The sequence below is a fragment of the Lutjanus erythropterus genome, chromosome 3 (genome assembly GCF_056507025.1).
Source record: "Lutjanus erythropterus isolate fLutEry1 chromosome 3, fLutEry1.hap2, whole genome shotgun sequence".
Classification (NCBI taxonomy): domain Eukaryota; kingdom Metazoa; phylum Chordata; class Actinopteri; order Lutjaniformes; family Lutjanidae; genus Lutjanus; species Lutjanus erythropterus.
This window is the reverse complement of record NC_139319.1, coordinates 46,204,135-46,225,628: the sequence shown is the minus strand read 5'-3', so window position 1 is coordinate 46,225,628 and position 21,494 is coordinate 46,204,135. Positions and strand designations below refer to the sequence as shown.

General features: G+C 38.2%; 1 protein-coding gene across 1 annotated transcript; it reads left to right on the top strand.

The window, feature by feature from the left end:
- Positions 1 to 28: 28 nt before the first annotated feature.
- LOC146330915 (von Willebrand factor A domain-containing protein 7-like) lies at positions 29 to 20,253 on the top strand. The gene is made up of 18 exons (XM_084710992.1): positions 29 to 185; positions 3,704 to 3,918; positions 5,022 to 5,229; positions 5,780 to 5,865; positions 5,995 to 6,088; positions 6,538 to 6,666; positions 7,310 to 7,496; positions 8,548 to 8,723; positions 8,845 to 8,957; positions 9,172 to 9,288; positions 10,209 to 10,394; positions 10,554 to 10,689; positions 11,473 to 11,625; positions 11,725 to 11,817; positions 12,033 to 12,142; positions 14,331 to 14,486; positions 16,032 to 16,331; positions 18,456 to 20,253. The coding sequence occupies exons 2-18, from the start codon at positions 3,718 to 3,720 to the stop codon at positions 18,882 to 18,884; spliced, it is 2,874 nt and encodes a 957-aa protein (XP_084567118.1). The 5' UTR covers positions 29 to 185; positions 3,704 to 3,717; the 3' UTR covers positions 18,885 to 20,253.
- The last annotated feature ends 1,241 nt before the right edge of the window (positions 20,254 to 21,494 follow it).

The following is a 21,494-nucleotide window of genomic DNA, read 5'->3' as shown; positions in this document are numbered from 1 at the left end:
AGGAAGCACTAACAAAAGCAATGAGGATGTACGCTCACTCTATAAAAGTCCACCACAGACAAACACACAACTGAAGGATTCACAGTTACGCAGGACACACACACACATCTTCAGTGTTCTACCTGGATGTGAACATCACATATTGACACAAAGAAAGAAAGCAAGGAAAAAAGAAACACTTAAAGGTAAGAGTTTTTTTTACATTTTATATTACATTGGTAGTAATCTTATTCATATTGTCATCTCATTCACACTGTTAGCTACAAATAATATTATAGGTAATATATGGTCAGTTTCAGGATTTGGAAATTTGAAAACAGGTAAAATGAAGGGGAATTTATGAAATTTATTCTTACACTTCCAAAACTGCTTTACTGCATTCCGGTGATATATTTCAGATATATATTATGGCAGCTTTAACAACGCTAACCCAGACAAGATAAACACCAGGTCCCAAATTCATACTTTCTACGCAGGTTTTAGTGTATCCACACTGGAAAACTGACACAAAAGTAGCAGACAGTATGTGTCCTAAGTCTGCTCTGTTTTAGATGTGCTAAAAAGTTGAAAATGAGGGTTCTTTTTTTTGCAGTAGTCAACAGTTTTCACCCATTACCTCTGAAATTTCCTGAGTGCATGGTACAAAAAAGACTCCTCATATTCATCTCGCCCAGAGGTCTGTGACTTTTCCTGTCTCAAAAATAAAGATGTAAGACAAGAAAGAAAAATCTGTCTGGAGCTGCAACTATTAAACACTCAGAGACATTTCAGGCAGCCACCGGCAAAATTTAGATGACAAAATATTGAAACATTTTTTGTATACACTGTGAGAAGAAAACCACTGAGAAATCAAGGAACTTCATTCTATAGATTTTTTATTGTTTTGAGCCCAACTCAAACTCTTTTGTTTTGAAAAAGTTTTACCAACTGATATTGTTTTGTTGAGATCATTTACTTTTCTTCTCTAGATTAACTTGAATTTTTGAGTTTGGGATCACACATAAATTTGATTTAAAAACTGTTGAGTAACCCCATTGAAGTAAAAGTAAAAGTTAAAGAATGACACATTTCAAATTTATCTAAATAAAGGCTAAGAAACATTTTTAAAAAGTAAACTTAAGAGCTTGATTAAAAGCTCAAAAATCTAGTGGAAGTAGTTTCACAATAGTTTTTGTTTTGTTTTTTTTCACAGTGTGGGCTACACATTTTTACAATTGAAGAATCTGTGAATCACTTAGAGCCCTACATACCTAATCATGAATGAAAATTAAAATGTTTAAAAAAAACATTATTAATTTGCACGTAGTTTTTTTTGTCAAAGCCACATGGGTACACAAGTGGGGCAATAGAGCTACAGGTTGCAGACCCCTGTTTTATAACAAGTAGCTATCTGACATTGCTTAAAAATAGTCTATAACAGTAATAAAGTTAAATCATACAGAAAAATTCAACTCAAATTTAATTTTAACAAAAGGCAAATCATAAGCAAGAATCTAAAAAAAGCTCTATTACATTACAAGAGGCAGAACTATTTACTGACCTAATTAAAGAATGTTCCCCATTTTATCACATACTTCTCCATCTTCCCAGAAAAACAACACACTTTCACGTGTCCACTGTAAGAATAATTCCTTGCCTGTAAACAGTCTGTAAACAGTCTGTAAACAGTCACATAAAAAACTCACATTCACTTTTTAAACAATCTCAGCTGGCAGAGTTCATGCAGTAACGGCATTTCAGTTTTGTTGTTATGTGATTATCGTCTATGACGCCTGTGTGATGTTAGATTTAGACTTTAATCCTTCCTGCTATTATGCTCTTTGTGTGTTCAGTTGGTTCTTGCTGTCATGTTATGGCCCCACTCGGTGCACTGCCAACAACCTCCTGCCAGCAGTGCTCAGCTGCTGTTTATCTGTTTCCAGCAACCAACTGTGGAATTTAGGTCATTCAGATTAAACCAACCAGGAACTTCTAATGATTTATTTAGTATGAACCTTAACACACATGATAGAGCATGACACTTTAAACTTTGTATTTAGACCCAGTTATATTAAATTAAAACATTTACAACCAATACTAATAATGAATATATTATTTCTATGTTTTGTCTAATTTGAGAGAAATTACAACTTGTTATGTCTTATTAGTGAACTATGAAATAAAGTGGGACCTGAAGGGACAAGAATCTTTTTCTATGGAAGGTTTTCACATCTTCTGAAGTTGGAGGGGGAGATTAAATTTGCCATTGAGTTAAAATTATATCATTTTGCTAAAATTTTACTTATGCTTTATGATATAGCTAGAATCATAATAGAAGGGCAGTGGGTTCATGTTTCAGGTCTTAAACCTCCTTTCATATATATTTTCAAAGGGCAAAAACACATTCTCTCAAGTATAAAGAGTGTAAGAGTATTTTGAGTGAGGTGATCAAATCCAAAAAAGCATCTGTATGGAACAAGTTACTTTCTTTCACCACTGATCACAGGTTTATTTCCACATTGCAAAACTCATTAAATTTGGTCTGATAAAGAAAATTGGCTATAAAAGATTTCGGGTGTGAAACCTATTTTTTAATCCATCTATTTGTACACCTGAAGATATTTTAAAGCTATTTGTAAAGTAAAGGATTTTTTTTATTGATTTGGTTGGTTTGGTTTGGTTCTCTTTTTTTGCAAGTGCAAACAAATAACAAAAATGCAAAAAAAAAAAAAAAAAAAAAAAAAAAAAAGAAAAAAAAGAACAAATGAAGGAAGTGGTTGAAATTGAAAACAAGAAGAAGAAGTGGAAACTCACCCCACCCACCCAAACCTAAATTAAACTAAATAAAACATGACTGAACATCCATCTTCACTTAGTCATTAAAACAGAGTTGAAAAAAACACAAATCTCTTGGCTAAATGTTACGTGCATGGTTCAAATTCAAACAGTTTCAGGGTTACTGCATAAAACATTCTACTATTACTGCTGCAGACAGTTAATACTGTCAATAACAGTTCATAGAGGCTAAATAACAAGAATATAAGGCCACTGCTTCAAAATCAAAGAATCAGAACAAAAACAAGAAAAAAAAATCATAAAATCTGCGGGGGGACAGGCAATGTTTGTCTGCTTCACATTTGTCTTTAAATGGGAAGTATCATAGGCTCTTAGAAACAGCTGTTTTGCCTCTTACATATCTCTCCCACACACATTTTGTCCTCACTGACTGTCCCTTCTTCCCTTCTGTATGAGGATTGTTACAGTCTGGGAGAAAGTGGTTTACACCCAAACGTTTTATTTACAACCACAAAAAGCAAGCAGGAACCAAAGTAAGTGATATGTCTGCCTGTTTATCAGTCTGCTCTGCTCCGTGTCAGAACCACAGACCGTGCGACTGTCCCAGCACAGTATTGTGATGATTAGTGAAGATAAATGTTTGGAAATTATCATGTTATGAGCACATAAACACAAAGCATACAAACCCACAGCATATTTTTACAATAAATTACTTGAGGAACATCATGTTTTAGAGCTCCCCTCAAATGTCACAAAGTAGACTTTTAATGCGCGTACTCGTTACATGTTTTGTTAGGGTTGTGGTTCTCTGGTGAAGGAAGTGGTTGAAAACAAGCAGAAGTGGATTCTTGAGAAAGCTTTTGAGACACAAAACCCCTTCAGATTTCTTCTTCTTTTGACTTCACTCCTCTTCCTCATTCCCTTACAGCCTCATCGTCCATCATGGCCACCAGAGGGACAGTCGTGCTCCTGGTGACCGTCGTCCTCTCCCTGCCAGGCCTCATTCACTGCTTCCAACCATTCTTCCCAAATGATCAGACTTCCTTTACACACCGTGTCATTACCCAGAGTGCGGTTCTCAGAAAGACGGCCGAGGTCTGCCGAGACATTGCTGAATCTGCGGGACAGGACTTCAGCCTGAATGTAAGATCTTAGTTAAGTATATTAGTGTTGCTTTTTGGACAGGGAAACAATTATATTGATTTACTGGTCTGCAGGCTGAATCTGGCTCATCTTATGTGGCCTGCGAGAGCTTGCAAAGAATATAATTTGCACAATTCTATGCTGCTGTGCTATGCTGTGTATACTTGTCCCGGAATTCATCCTGATTTTGCTATCAATGCACTTAATTTTTCCTCTACATGTCAGTATACACTAGACAGTATCTAATACAGCTGTTTCCAGCAGTTACACTCTAGCAAGCTTGTAACAGTAGTAGTAGAAACCTAACAAAATTCTGTCGTTTAATTTTTCTGAAAATATATTTTGGATTTATCCCCTGACAGTTACAGTTTCAAATTCTTCTTATCAAAGATAGTCTATATGGTATCAATTGGCTCTTGGCAACCTTGGTACCCAAAGGAACCTTTTCTGTTTCCAGTATTTAGATATTCTATGTTGATGTACATTAGCTAGCTAGTTAGCTAGCATTTTGCTAAAATTAGCTAACTTTGTGGGATTACCCCTTAACTTATCTAAAAACCATCTTCAAAATTTTTGTATTCTTTTCAAAATAGAGAAGCCTAGCATATAGCATATCTACATAAGTATTTTACATAAGTACAGAGAGGGATACTGACCCGCTAAACCCTATCCAGTCACATTACCCATGCATAAACTTACCCAAAGCAATGAGGGCACTACCCACTCAGAGTCATAGTAGGGCAGGTCCCAAAACTATGTACCAGAAACTGTACAAAAGCAAAAATGTGTACAGGAAACAAGAAAGGGGAAAGTTTACCTAAATTTCAAAAGGGGCGGGACTTTATTGTGATATAACAGGTGGTAAGCTACGCTGTGTTGTCTTTAAAGTGTTGTTTTTTGGGGAGAGAAAAAAAAAATACCAAGAGAATCTTTGATTCTGGCCTGGGTTTTCATTATTGAAACTGAATTTAATATTGAAATTGTAACACCCCTAATTGGTGGAGTTGCATCAGCTGTTATGTCTAATGTTTGTTAAACAATGTCATATACCACAACAGAATGAGAGGATGTCATATTGCAGTCAACCACTTCTTTGTCTTCAGATTGATGATACCTTGACAGTTACCCGGGTATACAAGGCCTGTTACCCTTCATCCACCTCCAAGTCTCCAATCTCCACCGATACGTTCCAAAGTGCCATTAATGATATCTGCAACAGCAACGGGGACGTGGATTTCTCATTGCTATTCAGCCCGGAGTACCATTTTGACAATGAGCGTTTCATCACAGGACGGAGTATCATCACAACAGGTACAACTTTGCGTTCCTACACCCATGATATTTTTCATAGTAAATGTAATGAGCTTGTTGGAGACTGTCCTCCCAGGAGGAATGACAGCACATCATCCAGGCAAGTGCCCCATAATCAGATAGATTTACATTGAGGGGACAAAGCCCTTAATGGGCAACAGGTGGAATCAGGGGGCATTTGAAAAAAATGTCCTCTTGAATGCCCCCATGGTACATAAAACATGATAGTCCTTCCAGATTTTCACTATCCATTGTCTTTTCATTTACGGCACAATCGGGAAACAGTGATTTGTCAGATTGTCTGCGTTCATAAGATTACAGCCTGGAACACAGCGGTATTAGAGTTTCCTATCCTGAGTGTGAGGTCGAAGAAATACGGCTGTAGTGTGAATACGGTCAATGGCTCTCCAGAATCTTACAGCTGATGTCACAGACACTCTGTCCACTATATATTATGCAGTGTTTGGTTAAACTTTGACCTGATGATGGAAAATGAAGCAGAGGTGTTTGTTGTATTGTTGTTGACTCTTATTGTTGTTTTTCTGTTGAGGTGTGTCCACTGTGAAGGCTAATGTGAAGCGGGAGAATTTTGAAGCAGGGAGGCAGAAACTTGGACTAGTTTTGCACGTCCTACAGGTGAGTTGACAATTATTTTGTTGCTGGATCTTTTTTCAGTTTCTTTTCCCTCCTTTTTATTTGGATGGTGGCACCACTTTGGAGGGAGGAGACCAAATAATAACATATATACATATTCTGTACATTAAGGACTTCTACAGCCACAGTAACTGGGTTGAACTGGGGGAAACTGCTCCTTACAGCACTCTGATCAGACCTGACCGACCTATGTACAACTTGGCAGGTAGGGTTTTGTTTTCTGAGTGAAGTGTACGGTTTAAACAACAGTTTGGTCCATTGAGTAAAAAGGCATATTGTCACTAATGTAACATTACCTGTCTACCTTGACTGAACATGGTGAGAAGTAACAAGGTACAAATACTATATTACTATACTTAAGTAGAATTTTCTTGAGTATTATATTTCCATCAACTTTTTGCCTTACTCTGACTTACTCTGCCTTGGCGTTCTTCAGTATGCACACACAAATCTACACATGGCAATAGATACATTGTTACTCAATACACAAAACCACAGTTAAGTGCCAACTAGCTGGATTATAAACAGAGCATTAAGTAAACAGCTGTTCTGAGGTCCAAGCTTTCCAATATGTTTATTTCCAGATGTATTACCACATTACAGATATCTGTCAAATGCTGCTGGCATGTTAACTTGTTTCTCAATATGCTCAAGGCCCAAATACTCCAACGTGTAGGAGCTGTACAGGAAAGATGTGTACTGACAACATTCTGCCTGAAGTGCTGCAACAGGGACTTCTCACGTCAGGCTACTACAACATGGAGTCTTCAGCAAAACCCACGGGTAAATTTATCTTCTACATTAGTGTTTATGATGCAAAGGAACTCATACCATGGTTTGTTTTTACGTACAAGTTTAGCTAGCGAACTAGCTGCCATAATGTTAGGAGTCCACAATATTGGCAAAGTTTATTTCAGGTAACAAAACCGCTCGGTTAGGTTTGGGAGACAGAACTTCTCTTTTAAGATTAGGTTGGGGTTAGGCAACATAACTACTTGGTAAAGTTAAGGTAACACATACACTTGGTCAGGTTTAGGCAACAAAACTACTTGATTTTAGGAGACAAAATTACATTGTTACATTGTTAAGACTTGGTTACGTTTTGGAAACAAAACCGCTTGGTTAGGTCTAGGCAACAAAATTACTTGGTTAGTTGAAGGAGACGAAATTACTTGGTTAAGTTATGGCAACACAAATACTTGATTAGACATAGGCAACAAAACTACTTGCTTAGGTTTAGGGAAAACTCATGGTTTGTCTCTGCCATGCAGATGTAAATAGCCACTGTGGGTGCAAATAGAATTGTTGGCCACTGACACCTGGGTGCTAATAGCATCTGCCTTTAGATAACATGACTAATAATTACTTCTCTGTTACGACCATTGAGTGGTACACAGTCTGAGCTTCTTTATATTGTGGCTCTTAGGTAAATGCAGCCACGGTGGTGCCACTGACAAAACAAGCACAAAGGACCCAGCAGGGGGCATCAACAAGGACACTCTGAGGTCCAGTCATGGTTCACTGCACTACAAAGCGGCTGACTTGGCGGTGGAGGCCTCAATGGATCTACTGGAGGACATCAGAGTAGCTGTCGGAGACATCACCTTTCTGCGGTATGGGCCAGCTTCACCTTTATGCCATTTTGTGTGCCAGTATGGATGCACAGGGACGCTATAACACCAAATTAAAGTTTAGATTAAGATCATGCTACCATTAGTGATTTGAACATGCAACAGTACCTGCTGAGCCTTAGCTCATTACCATCCAGACCTCTGCCAGCCTGGATTAACATGTTGATTAATCACTCATTTCAGTTGCACCAAGGATCTATTCCTAACAGATGTAAAGTAATAACAAGTAGGAAAACAATATGCCAAAAGTTTGAGATTTTCCACATCTGATGTGATCAGGTTGTGCTACAACAATCTGTTTCTAAACACTCATGACCCATTACCGTATGTAATCACCCATTCATGAGAACTGGGACAAAGCATGTCTTACCCACAAAAAACTAAAAATTAATTCCAACACTCTTCTTTTATTTTTTGATGATTTTTTTCTTTATGGCTTAATATATACAAGATATGTATTTATGAAATGTTTTGTTTTAATTACACCCTTGTCCAAGATAAGAATTCACAACTTCAAACAATTTAAAAATGTGTTAAAAGCCTTCAAATGTAGAATGCAGAAAAATGTGCTATTATATTCATCTCTGAAAATGCTGAACCTTTTAAGTAAGGACTAAGGACCCCTGACTCACTTCCTGGTTTAAGTAAGGCCGGAGTACTGCTCAAGCACTGTTAACACTTCTATTTTTCAAGAAATTCATTCAATAATTAATTTACTATCAGATGTGTGTCGACCATAACATGCCATCTCTGTAGCCCTTTTAAATCAAAGCTAAATAAGAATTATGGTTCAGAAATGTATATTTTGATTAGCATTAAGAAAACTCTGAGCAACTTTAAAAGAAAATAAAATGGCTGCTCACTATGACTGCTGTGAACATGAAAAAAATGACAGACTTGATGTCTACATTTAATTAAAAAAAAAACATTAGGAGGTAACAAGGCTTAATAGTCAAGAGTTTGATCTTTTAAAATAGATTTTCCAGTAAAAATGAAAACCTGATAATATTTTGTCTTTCTCTTGTTTTTGTAGATTGATGGGCCTCTCTCAGACCCAGGCCTCAGCGCTGTGTTTTATCATTGACACCACAGGCAGTATGAGCGATGACATAGCAGCAGCGAAGCAAGTTTCTTTTGACATCATCGACAGTAAGAGAGGAACACCACAGGAGCCCTCCATCTACATATTGGTACCTTTCAATGACCCAGGTAAGTAATCTACAGTCTTACAGATGTTACTGCCAAATAAATTATGGTTTGCTCTATAGTGAAAGCAAAAAGAAAAAAATACAAAAGAAATAATTTATCTCCAACTTCATCTCCTGTCTAGACTTTGGACCTGTGATTAGGACAACCAAGGCAGATTCCTTTAAAGAACAAATCAACATGCTCACTGCTGATGGAGGAGGCGACAACCCAGAGATGAGTTTGTCTGGTCTGAGGGTGTGTGTAACTGTGTGTGCATAAATAGATGAACAGTTCATTTTAGTATTTAAGTTGTTTCCTTGGAATCATGACTTTGGACAACAGAGTTCTGTAAAGCAATAACGCTGATATGATCACCTCGACAATAACTCAGTTATCGACCTCCAGGATTTTAATGTAATAGATGAATGAATAACGTTTTTTTTTTTCCTGTCCTATATGTGACTGAAAGCTTGCACTGACTTCAGCTCCATCATCCTCTGAGATGTTTGTCTTCACCGACGCTGCAGCCAAAGATGCTGAGCTGAGGAACACCGTGATTGCCCTTATAGAGACCACCAAGTCTAAGGTAAGTGTGTAAGAGTCGAGTTTTACTGTTCTTGCACTTAAGTCATATCATAGAAGGTCAACATATGTAGGCTGCAGAGGGGGTGTGGAAGACTAAAAGTGAAACAAAGTAGAAAAAATATGATTTATACTTGGGAAATAAACAATACAGTATGCTGATTCTATACCTTTATTTCACTAAAATTCAAGTTTTGAATTCTTTTTTATTAGTTCTATCCCCAATTATTCTGGGGCGGGGGTGTGCAAACTTTTTTTGGCTTCTGAAAGGGGTGCATGGCAAAAAAAGTATGGGAACCACTGGCTTAGGCAAACAAACTGGCAAAAGTTGAAACACGATCATCAGGAAGAAGCGGCGGACTGTGGTAAAAATGATGATAAAGCTCAGGCTTGGGTGTGTATTGTGATTATACAACAGTTACTAGCAAAATAAAAGATATAATCAAAATATATTTATATTGTGGGGCAATTTGCTCTCAAATAAAAAAAAAACAAACGTTTTGCTAGTTTTATTTTCCATGGAAGCATAGAGGGTCTGCTTTGGTTTCTATGTGAACACACCATTAGGGCTAAACAATTTTGAAAATATATCTGATTGCAATTATTTTGACTAATAATGCAATTGTGATATGATTTGCGATATTAAAGGGTATGATGAATTTTACATCTTATTCTCGAAAACAACTTTTAATTAGTTCGTGTTGGTAGAAAAAAATTGTACATATACGGTTTTATGATAATTAAACTTAAATCAATTCATAGTAAATTGTGCGTGTACACAAAAGTTTAACAAATGTTGCTCTTCCTGTAATTTGAAAATTGCACTTGACCATGTTGCAGTTTTGCTAAAATTTTGCCCTGCATAGCATTATAGTGTACAGGATGTGCTGCACATAGTGTAAATATATGTTTTCTCTCCTTTAGGTTAATTTCATGTTGACAGACGTCCTGGCCAGACGACGGCGCCGCACAGCACGCTCTCTGAGCCATTCAGAAATCATGCTGTACCGTGACCTAGCTCGAACCTCTGGAGGTCAGGCCATTGAGGTCACCAAGTCAGACCTCTCTCAAGCCACTACTATTATAGAAGATTCAACAGCAACCGCTGTGGTAAGACATTACATCATACCTGACCGAAGATGGTATAACACATTTGGAAATTGTGTACTTCTGTATTTAGTGCAAAGTTGCGCCCTAACATTTCACACAGCTCTCATCCTTCCATACAGATTCCTCTCTCACAGCTGTTTGTGTTCCTCCCTCTTCCAGGTGACGGCTTTCCAGGCATCACTGAATCCTGGGAGGCCTGAGAAATTTCAATTTATTGTTGATGCATCACTAAGCAACATGATCATCTACATCACAGGAGTCTCATCTCTCATCTTCACACTGACCAGCTCCACAGGTTCAGACACATTTTAGGACATGTGTTTCACAAAGACTTGTGTCCCCTCCCTGTCTCAGCATTGTTTGAGAGATTCATATTTTTACACAGCTGCAAACTACTTAGATGGGTTATGTGTTACGTGTTTTTTTCACACTTCTGGGGAAATTTCTCACTACCAAGCGCAAAGGATTTTCATCTGCAGACAGATGCTGGATGGAATAAAAAGACTAATGGAAAAATAGATTTGTAAAATTATGTTTTAACTGACAAATGTGGCACAGGTCAAATTGATTAAAAAGTAATTTGTCTCTCACTGTAGGCTACAATTCATATTTTTTCTAAAGATAGTTCCTATGGGGCACAACAGAAGGGGTGTGACTTAGGCATACACAAATTCTTCATTGAAAGAAGAGCAATTAGTTGAAATTAGCCCATGTTGGACGTGATAGACAGATGGTTCATCCAATCACCTCAAGTCTGATCTAAATTGCTTTTATCTCCTTTGTTTATTTAATTTATTTTATTATCTAAAGACTTGAACAAGTAAGCTTTAATGGCAGTACACTTCCATATGTGGCCAAAATGAGTACTGAAAAATAACAAATCAAATTGTGTACATTTTTCAACAGGGGAAAAAGAATCTCACATATTTCTAATTTATAAACACAGGAAAGAAAATAATTTAGATGACTCAGACTCAGAAAATGGATCACCACAACTTCCCCCTCAGGGCTTCCGTACCCGACCTTTTAGCTTGCTAGATATTAAAGCATGAAATATGTTTCCCTTTTTTCTGTCCAGGTGCATCTCAGAGTTCAGGTCAGTCCACTGGTCCTCTGGCAACTGTAACCACAGTGGGAAACCTACGTCGTTTAAGCCTCAAAACTACCAATCAAATAGGATCATGGGAAATCAGTGTCAACTCCAATGATCCCTACTCAGTTAAGGTCATAGGTCAGTAGAACTATGAACTCCGAGCGAACAGATGAGATGTTTTATAAATCTTTGATTGATTTAAGTTCTACTGATCCGTTTTCTGTGTGTGTCCATCAGGTCGAAGCTCACTTAACTTTGTCTATAACCTTATGGAAGATCAAGAGGGGACAAGCGGTGGAATCAATCTGAAGGAAGGACGTCCTGCTACAGGTCGGGCTCTTTCCATCATTTTGTTATATCTTATAAGCATTTACCTTGCTGTCCCCAACATCATCTTCTGTCATGTCCCATTAAATAAAGTCCAAATCATTAAACCTAAACTACCCTGTCTTATTCCAGATCGTCTTAATCTTCTTTATTTGTGTACATCATGTTCATATTGCACTTAAACTCATTTACTTTTTTTCTCTTGCCATACCTTTCAGGCGGTAACCTCACCCTCTTGGTCACTGTGACAGGAAGTGACACGGTAACAGTCACAGACGTCACCCTGTTTGACAGCTCAGGTCCAAGGGAGATCAGTGGATCACTGCAGGCATGTCACATGTTACACTTGATAAACTTAAAAGACTCCACCTCTGGTTTTATCTGTTTGAGCCAATTAACTATAAAGCGAATGTATACTTATAATAAATAGGGTTTTTTACGATTGCTTGATTGTTTAAAATAACAAAGTGAAACCTGACACTCAAGGAGTGAACCCTGAGCACAGATCTGCACAACTATAAGCACATTTTCAGCCTCACAATTTTTGCAAGACACCACACACAGAGCTTTTCAAATCACTAGACACTTCTCTACATTAGACACTCAGGTTTACAGGCAAACATGAAGATAAATCCTCTTTTTAATCCCAAACGTTTGAAATATACACTCTGAGTTTATCTCCTGCCAGTAAAGTAGCCGGCATCACCGCGACTCCAGTGTTTTTTCCTCCAGAAGCACCAGTCTGCTGCAGACCCTCCTCGGCAGAGCTCCCCGGCTCTGAGCAGCTGTCTGTCGGCTCTGTGTCTCAGCTCCACCCGGTCCTCTTGGCACTCAGCAAAGCTCCATGATACACATGAATGAATATAACTGAAGGTGAACTCAGAAGTAACTGAGTGAGCTGACAAACCCCTGGCTTGAGTGTATCGCTGATTGGGCTCTTTTTTATTTTTTATACTTTTTCCTGCAGTAGTTTCTGTCATTGATTCAGAGTCTCACCGAAGAAACGTGCACGCGCAGCTGCACTAGTAGGAGGAGTCCCCCAGGTCCTAAAAGACCTGTGATTGGATTAAGTCTACCGTCACGGGCCAGATTCAGAGCCATAGAGGAGATGCAGCAGTCTAGTTCTCTCTCGGAACACCTGACTAACAATAAGCTGGAAGGATTTTGTGAAATAGTTTCTCAATTATACCAAAACAATGCCTACTGGAGCTTTAAGCACTTGTGAAAAACTGTAATAAACTTTATTTATATAGCACTTTTCAAACCAAAAGTTTGAAAACAAATTAAACATGGGAGACAGACAGTGATGAAAATGATTTAAAGCCAGCAGTATTACAGAATTAACCCTTTATGGTATGGTGTTGCTTCTAGGTCAGGCTGTAGACCAAATCAAAAGTATAATGCCACAGAACAGCATACAAGGCATTGCTTCAAATATGGAATGTGTGTACCAAACATAGTGCAAAGTAGGCCACACTGTACAGATTTTAGAGAGAAGTTCTCACCTGTGCTTTTGTCAAAATGTCAGACCTTTTTTCATGTTTTACGTCTGATTGGTGAGTTTACGGTTAAACACCCGAGCATCGGTACAGCTGACAGCCGCGTTTGATCAGTTGCATAGAGGTGTGGTGAAAGGCGAAGCTTTGAAGGATTGACACTGTGTTAGATATCTCTGTCTAATGTAGAGAAGTGTGTTTAGTGATTTGCCAAACACCCTATGTAGTGCAGTATTTTGTGAAAATGTGAGGCTGAGCATGTGCTTGAAGTAATGCAGATCTGGACTGATGTTTTGGTCAATGAGTGTCATTTATTAATTTTAGTGTGTGAGTATTTGTAAAAAACAAAACTGTAAAGCATTGGTTACCAGTTACTTTGCAGATTTAGACTATTAATACAAAATATCAATCATCATCATATATTATAGATTGAGCCTCACCTTTACTAGCTGCAACATTAAAGTGATCTACACATTACAAATCAATAATTATGATCTAATAATATAATGTATATTCAAAAAGGTGATATTCTGCTTTACTTTTAGTACTTTAAGTACATTTTGATGCTCATAAGTAGGATTTTGGATGTAGGACTTTTACTTGAGGGTGGCAGGGTGTACCCTGCCCAGTGTCAGCTGGGATAGGTGCTAGACCCCCCTATGACCCATCAGAATAATGGATGGACTTTTACTTACAACTGTATTTTTATAATGTAGTATTACTACTTTTACATACGTATAAGATCTACATATTTCTACCACCACTGCCTGTACATGTATACAGCTAGAAAGTAGGTCACATCATATCACATCTGCATTACCACCACAAAATGAAACTTTGCCAAAGAAAGAAAAGTTCTGCAGAGATTATTACCTCCTGCGAAGTTAAAGAATGATTAAATATTAATAACATTAGTCATACTCTAGCTACTCTGACCGGCTCATATTATTTGGTTTATTGCTACCTTGTGACTGATATGCAGGATGAGTAATAAGTTTTTTCTCTGTCTGTCCTCCGCAGCCATTAAAAGGAGGTGACTTCCTGGTAAGGTTCATCAAAGTCCCGGCAGGCAACTATGTGGTTCAGCTCCGAGGTCAGGACACCTCCGGGTCAACACAGAGCAGCTTCCAGAGACAGGCCTCCACACAGATCAAGACCTCCAGAGTCTCTGTCGCTGTGAGCTCAATCACACTCTGTTCTCTGTCTCAGCGCTGCAGCTCTTCACCTTCACTTCAACTTTAGCTGACCAGTTAAATGACCGCTTGTATGCAAACAGTTCCTCAGTGGCACATATCCAACACTAAATGCGTCTTCTGCTGCGTTCTTCACCTTTCCAACTCCACCAATCAGAAGTTACCAGTTGTTTTAAGCTAATTAGCTTAAAAATCTTATAAAATGTAACATGAGTCTGCTATTTTGTTCTAATATAATTTTGTTTGCTTAGCTTTTAGTACTAGTACTGGTACTTTTTTGTATTTTCAAACAGTTCATTTACACTTTTACAAGAGAAAAAGCTTTTAGAATGAAGACTAATCAAAGTTTTTGGCAAACTCTAACACTATTTCAGTTATTTAAGTTGCCATTTCTACCTAACCAGAGTTGTTTGACTCCATACTTTGAAATGTAGTCAGTTACTGAATACAAAATAGGTGGTAGATTTTGTAATGAGTAGCTTAGTCTATTGGATTACAAGAGCATTTCAATTTTGTGAAATCAGATTACCAATTTGTGAAATGCCATTTCCTCTGTGCAAGTTTTTGTTGCTGGTATTTTTCCATCTAAGGTCACATGGAGGTCTTGTAACGCAAAAGGAGAACTTACTCAACGTGTTCATACACCATTTTCAGTGTAAATACAAAGGAATAAAAACTCTATTAACCATAAATGGCCATTTACATGATAATATAGCATTAGTTGCCATGAAAAAGTTTTTACAATTCTGAAACCACCATATTTAAAGATGTTATATTATATAATTAAATCAAGTAATCCTTGTCAGTTGAACTGTAATCTAATTACACCTTTTTTCAAATGTAAATCTGGGTTGATTGTAGTTACTTATTTTTTGCAATCTGATTACATGTAATCCATTACCCCTGTATTGCTTTTTAGCTTAAGATGTTTTGGTCACACTTTGTTTTACAGTACACTAATGAGTACTTTGATACAGATCTGTCATAATGTGTCTTAAATGACCCTCTAAGAAAGTCTAATAAGGGTCTAATAAAGGGTCTAATAGTGTCTACTAAGGAACATATATCTTTTTTTCCTAATTTGGTACAAAGTACAGCTTGTTACGTCTTGTTACTATAAAATAAAGTGCAACAGTTTTGTTAATGTAATCCACAATTAAATGAAGTAAGTTACTGATGTCACTGACTTGAGTTTGGTTACAGGTTAGCTAATTTGCTAGAAATGCTAACAGTTGCAGCTTATTTGACACTGTTTAATCCACTCTATACAGCTTTGCTTATGTGTTTTTGGTATAAGGAACACTAAAAGCAGCCTAGAGCAGGTAAAAAAAATTTTTGCACTACAGTTTTCATGTTGACTCTCCAAACAAACATGTTTTCTGTCATTTTTTTTTTTTTTTAGACAGGTCATCGATGCAGCACTATGGTACATCATTATAATGCTGATTTCTGACCAGGAAAGCTAGGAAGTTTGACAGGCCCGGAAAAGAATCGTAATCTCTCTCTTCCTCTCACTCTACTTTTCCAGACTCAAGCCAACAACATTAACATAGAACCAGGTTCCACCATCTCCGTCCCTTTCATAGTATCCTCAGACACGCCCGGGACGTTCACAGTGCGAGCCAGCAACGACCGCAGCTTTACATTCACTTCACCCAGCTCCGTCACCGTAGCAGCAGACAGCGGAGGCAAAGCCAGCGGCACCGTGACCTTAACAGCACCAGCCGACACTGAATCAGGAACAGACGTGACCCTTACCATCGAGGCGGAGAATTCAGCTGCCAACGACATCAACTACGCTGTCCTCAGGATTTCTGTGGCCGCCAAGGTAAGAGAAGAAACAATGATCTGGGTGTGGAATGAAGGGGAGTGAAGAGGTGGTTTGCTAAAAGATAATCTAATCAGATAATCTAAATAGCAACGTTTCAGGTGGAAAAACTATAAAAAACACTATCAGGAAGGTGCAAAGTAACAATGGTGCAAATCATGTTTAAATCAAGGATGGTGCAAGATGTCTACAGCAGTGGCAGGGCTCTTTATATACAGGATTCTACACCTTTTCCAAAGTAAAATTTAAGGATTTTCAAGCTTTTCCAGCACCACCAGCTTTTACAGCTGTGGTAAATTACATATACTCACGATGATTATTGCACATCTTCATCACGTTAAATCAGATGTTATTTTGCTATTGAAAAAAAGAAAACCTATGTTTTGTGGTGGCATGCTACAGAAGAATGACAAATGCAAGGAAACCCCAACCAAGTTTCAAAATGTGTGATCTGTCTGTAAGTAGACTTGACGTCCAATATAACCTGACTGGTTATATATATTATATAAGTAATGCAGTTGCGATTTCAAGCAGTTTCAAGAGTTTTATCCAAAATCCAAGCACTTTTCAAACCACGAAAACAGTACATTAAAATTCAAGTTTCAAGGATTTCCAGCAACCGCACAAACCCCAGTATATACTGTATGTTCTGGCCATCAGTGACGGTGCTGCTGCTGAGCAGAGCTCCAGTGAAGTGGACATCTATAGCCATCTTTGATTTTATATGGTTTGTATTTAAACCATTCTTGAGAATACCAACACTCTAATACCAGTTTTTTTGTGAAAATTTAGTCTTCAAGGATTTATATTTATACGATATATATGTAATTCATCAAATGTTTTGGCATACTTATTTTTTTAGTTTCTAAACTTGCTCTGTGCCAGAAAACACCCTGTCCCAGACAAGAATTCACAACTTCAAACAATTTAAAAAATAGATAGATATATTTATAATATTATTTTTATGAAAATGTTGGCCCTTTAAAGTTGTGTCCCAGATTTCCATCAACTCCGTTAGATTAAAAAAAACAACATGATTTAATCAGGCATAAAAAGGGTTAGTTATACCCCAGAGACCCCTGTCTCACTTCCTGGTTTAAAAAAAAGACAGAGAATATTGCTCAAGCACCAGTAAGATTTCTATTTTTTGACAAATTCATTCAGTAATATTGCGGTCAGCCATAGAACAAGGCAACAGTAGCGTAGGACAAAACAGCTGAATGTTTGACCAAATTGTTGGCAGTCAAGTTGTATTGTGGGTAATGTAGGCACCAGATTTTGACAGATAAAAAGAATGAATGGAAGACCTGGCTCTGCTCCACTGATTTTGCTACATTTTTAAAAATCTGTGCATTGTGAGTCTTACAATGCTACAGCGTTATGCTAAGTTGGTGGAACACCCTTTAAATAAGAACATAACTTAGCATATTTTTTGACATTGTTCTTATAACTGATTTTGTGAGTGAGGATGGATCGGTGAGTCAGAATTTTTTTTTTTTTAATAAAATAACATCCCAACCCAACAGTTTATATTGTACCAGTACAGCTGAAGTGATCAACTGACAGCTTCACAATTGTGAATTATTTTACTGTCTTTGTAATCATTGAACCAGGAAGTGAAACAGGGGTCCTTAGGGTATAGCTAACTAATTTTATGCCTGATTAAATCATTAGTTTTTAGCCTGACAATCTGACGGCGTTGACAAAAATCTGGAACACAACTTTAAAAGGCCAACATTTTCATAAAAATACAGTTGTATTTTACACCTATGATATCATTGGTTATTTTTAGTTTTAGATTTTAAAGGCTTTTTCACATTTTTAAATTGTTTGTTTTGTATCGTTGGACTAGGACATAATTTGTCCTAATTCTCAAGAATGGGTGACTTTTATGTAGCATTTTCAGTGCAGCATTTTTACTTGTATTTTTATTTTTTTACAGTGTGATATTAGTACTTTTATAAGTAAAAGATCTGAAGACTTCCTCTGACACTGTGTGCACTACAAATGTTGAAGTAATACTCACATCTGCTTGAAGTAACAATCTGGACTCCTGTGTTTTTCCATTTTTTCCAACCACGCTCATCTCTTCTTGTGTAATCTCCTCTCTTTTTCTGTCACCAGGTGACAGACTTTGCCGGTCCAGAGTGCCAAGTACTCAATATCACAGGTATCTGCCCCGCCTCTTCTTTGCTCTGTGCTTCCACCCAGTGGCAGTTCATTGCTTATTTCACCGACGGCGTCAATGGGACTGGCATCGAGAGAGTCATCAAGCGTGAAGGGAACGGTACCCTCAGCACAAACACCATGGCCGGACCAGGAGGCCAGAGCATCATGATGGTTACCTACAACGCCTCCTGCTGCTCACAGAGTGTAGAGCTGGCTTCTGTGGACAAAGTAGGAAATGTGGGGACATGCATGGGACAGGCTATGGCGCTTACCACACCTGCCCCTACCACTACCATTGTTGCTACAACATCCACTGGAGGGCGCACTTTGACCCTGTCACACTGTCTGTGGATCACTGTTGTGGTTTCTCTCTTTTGGATCTAAAAGAGATGAATGAACAAAGCAAATATGAGATGGTAAAACATGAATCAAATCCTTGCTGAATTTCTTTTAGACCTTTTTATCTTTTCCATCTGTACTGCTTTGTAAACATTTTAACCATGTGATTACAAAACCAGAAGTAGAGAAAATGAAAAAAAAGAACATTACTTTAATATTGTGATACTTGGCCACTGTTTTCTGCCCCAAGAGCATGCCCCAACCTGGCACTGCATGGAAAGCTCACTCTGTGATGCCCTCCTGCCCCTACATTTCATCAGAAAATATCAAGGGAACTTAGAGGTGAAGGTGTGGGGAAACACCGTTTCACTTCTCCACAATTTTGATCAGCCATACATGAAAATATTAAATTGATTCCATTCTGCCCGAGCCTGTTTGTTCTGGGTGACCCTCTCCCTCTTAAAGCTAGGCCTGCAGGTCAGGCAGACAGGGTCCAGAGAGCTCATCCAGAGCGTGGTTCTCTCAGCTGAGTACTGTGGCAGCATACGAGGGCCTTTCCTTTAGGCTCACTAACCAGGCGGACAAATATCATGCTAAGTGGGCAAAATACATCTCTTTTATTAATGGACCCAGCCAACATACGTTAACATTTTGGGTCACATCCAAGAGAATTATTGACAGACTTATATGCCCTATGTACCACCTTAGTCATTTACTTTATGTTTGGTTTTGTCTGCTCCTTAGTCATATAGTTGTATAGCTTTGTTTTCATTCCATGTGTCCTGTCTCACAGCTTTGTTATTTGACGCAGTGATGTGTTTTTTCTGCCTTTAGCAATAATAGTAGTAATTGTATTGGAGTACATGTTTTAAAGTAACCCTGCTAACCCTGTATGTAAGGTATTTGTACAAATCACTTGTATTTAGATTAATTGTCTTTTTACTGACCACATACACTCACCAGACACTTTATTAGGTATACCTAACTGCATGTTACTGCAAATATCTAATCAGCCAATCACATGACAGCAACTCAGTGCATTTAGGCATGTAGACATGGTCAAGACAACCTGCTGAAGTTTAAACTGAGCATCAGAATGGGGAAAAAAGGTGATTTAAGTGACTTTGAACGTGGCATGGTTGTTCATGTTAGACAGGCTGGTCTGAGTATTTCAGAAACTGCTGATCTACTGGGATTTTCACACACAACCATCTCTAGGGTTTACAGAGAATGGTCTGAAAAAGAGAGAACATCCAGTGAGCGGCAGTTCTCTGGGGGAAAATGTCTTGTTGATGCCAGAGGTCAGAGGAGAACGGCCATACTGGTTCGAGATGATAGAAAGACAACAGTAACTCAAATAACCACTCGTTACAACCAAGAAGACCATCTCTGAACGCACAACATGTCGAACCTTGAAGCTACAGCAACAGAAGATCACACCTGCCACTCCTGTCAGCTAAGAACAGGAAACTGAGGCTACAATTTACACACAGACTCACCAAAATTGGACAATAGAAGATTTGAAAAACATTGCCTGGTCTGATGAGTCTCGATTTGTGCTGCAACATTCAGATATAACAACATGAAAGCATGGATCCATCCTGCCTTGTATCAATGGTTCAGTCTGCTGCTGGTGGTGTAATGGTGTGGGGGACATTTCCTTGTCACACTTTGGGTCCCTTAGTACCAATTAAGCATCGTTTAAAAGTCAGTCTACCTGAGTATTGTTGTTGACCATGTCCATCCCTTTATGACCACAGTGTACCATCTTCTGATGGACACTTCCAGCAGGATAACACACCATGTCACAAAGCTCAGATCATCTCAAACTGGTTTCTTGAACATTACAATGAGTTCACTGTTCTCCAGTGGCCTCCACAGTCACCAGACCTCAATCCAGTAGAGCACCTTTGGGATGTGGTGGAATGGGAGATTTGCATTATGGATGTGCAGCCCACAAATCTGCAGCAACTGTGTGACTAAAATCTCTGAGGAATGTTTCCAGCACCTTGTTGAATTTATGCCACTAAGAATTATGGCAGTTCTGAAGGCAAAACGGGGTCCAACCCGGTACTAGCAAGGTGTACCTAATAAAGTGGCCGGTGAATGTATGTATTTTGCTTTGATGAGCCTGTATTTTTCATTTGTAACAAGATACTATTTCGAATACTTTGTGTACTTTTTATGTATTTGTGTCCATCTTTGCATTTTGCACAGTACAGTTTTCATGGAACACATCATAATTAACATTCATGGTGAACAAAATGAATAAACACACAGTTGCAATAGCTAGTAAAGTTTATTTGTCTATTTCAGAAAAAAGTAAAACAATAATTACAACAAAGAACCAAATGAACCTCAAAGAGCAGTAAAAATATAACAAATACAATAATAGTTAAAGTGGAAGAACTAAGAGCGACTTCCAGCAGCCGAACACCAATGGCACTTCTGGGGCCTGTTTCACACAGCAGGATTAATGCAGAAGGCTGGATAAGCCAGAACCACACCTGATCTCCACCACAGAGTGGATGGAGTACACGAGGGTGTTCCTGGCTGCACTCAGTGCTGTTCGACAGCTAACTCAGTGATCCCGGTTGGTGAGACAGGTCCCAGTTAAATCAGGAGACAGCACGACAGCCTGACCAAATGCAAACT

Excerpts from the sequence above, each read along its gene's own strand:
- LOC146330915 (XM_084710992.1), top strand. The coding sequence starts at position 3,718 with ATGGCCACCAGAGGGACAGTCGTGCTCCTGGTGACCGTCGTCCTCTCC. Across the intron at positions 5,866-5,994 it reads TAGTTTTGCACGTCCTACAG|GACTTCTACAGCCACAGTAA; the intron begins GTGAGTTGACAA and ends CTGTACATTAAG. Across the intron at positions 11,626-11,724 it reads CTACTCAGTTAAGGTCATAG|GTCGAAGCTCACTTAACTTT; the intron begins GTCAGTAGAACT and ends TGTGTCCATCAG.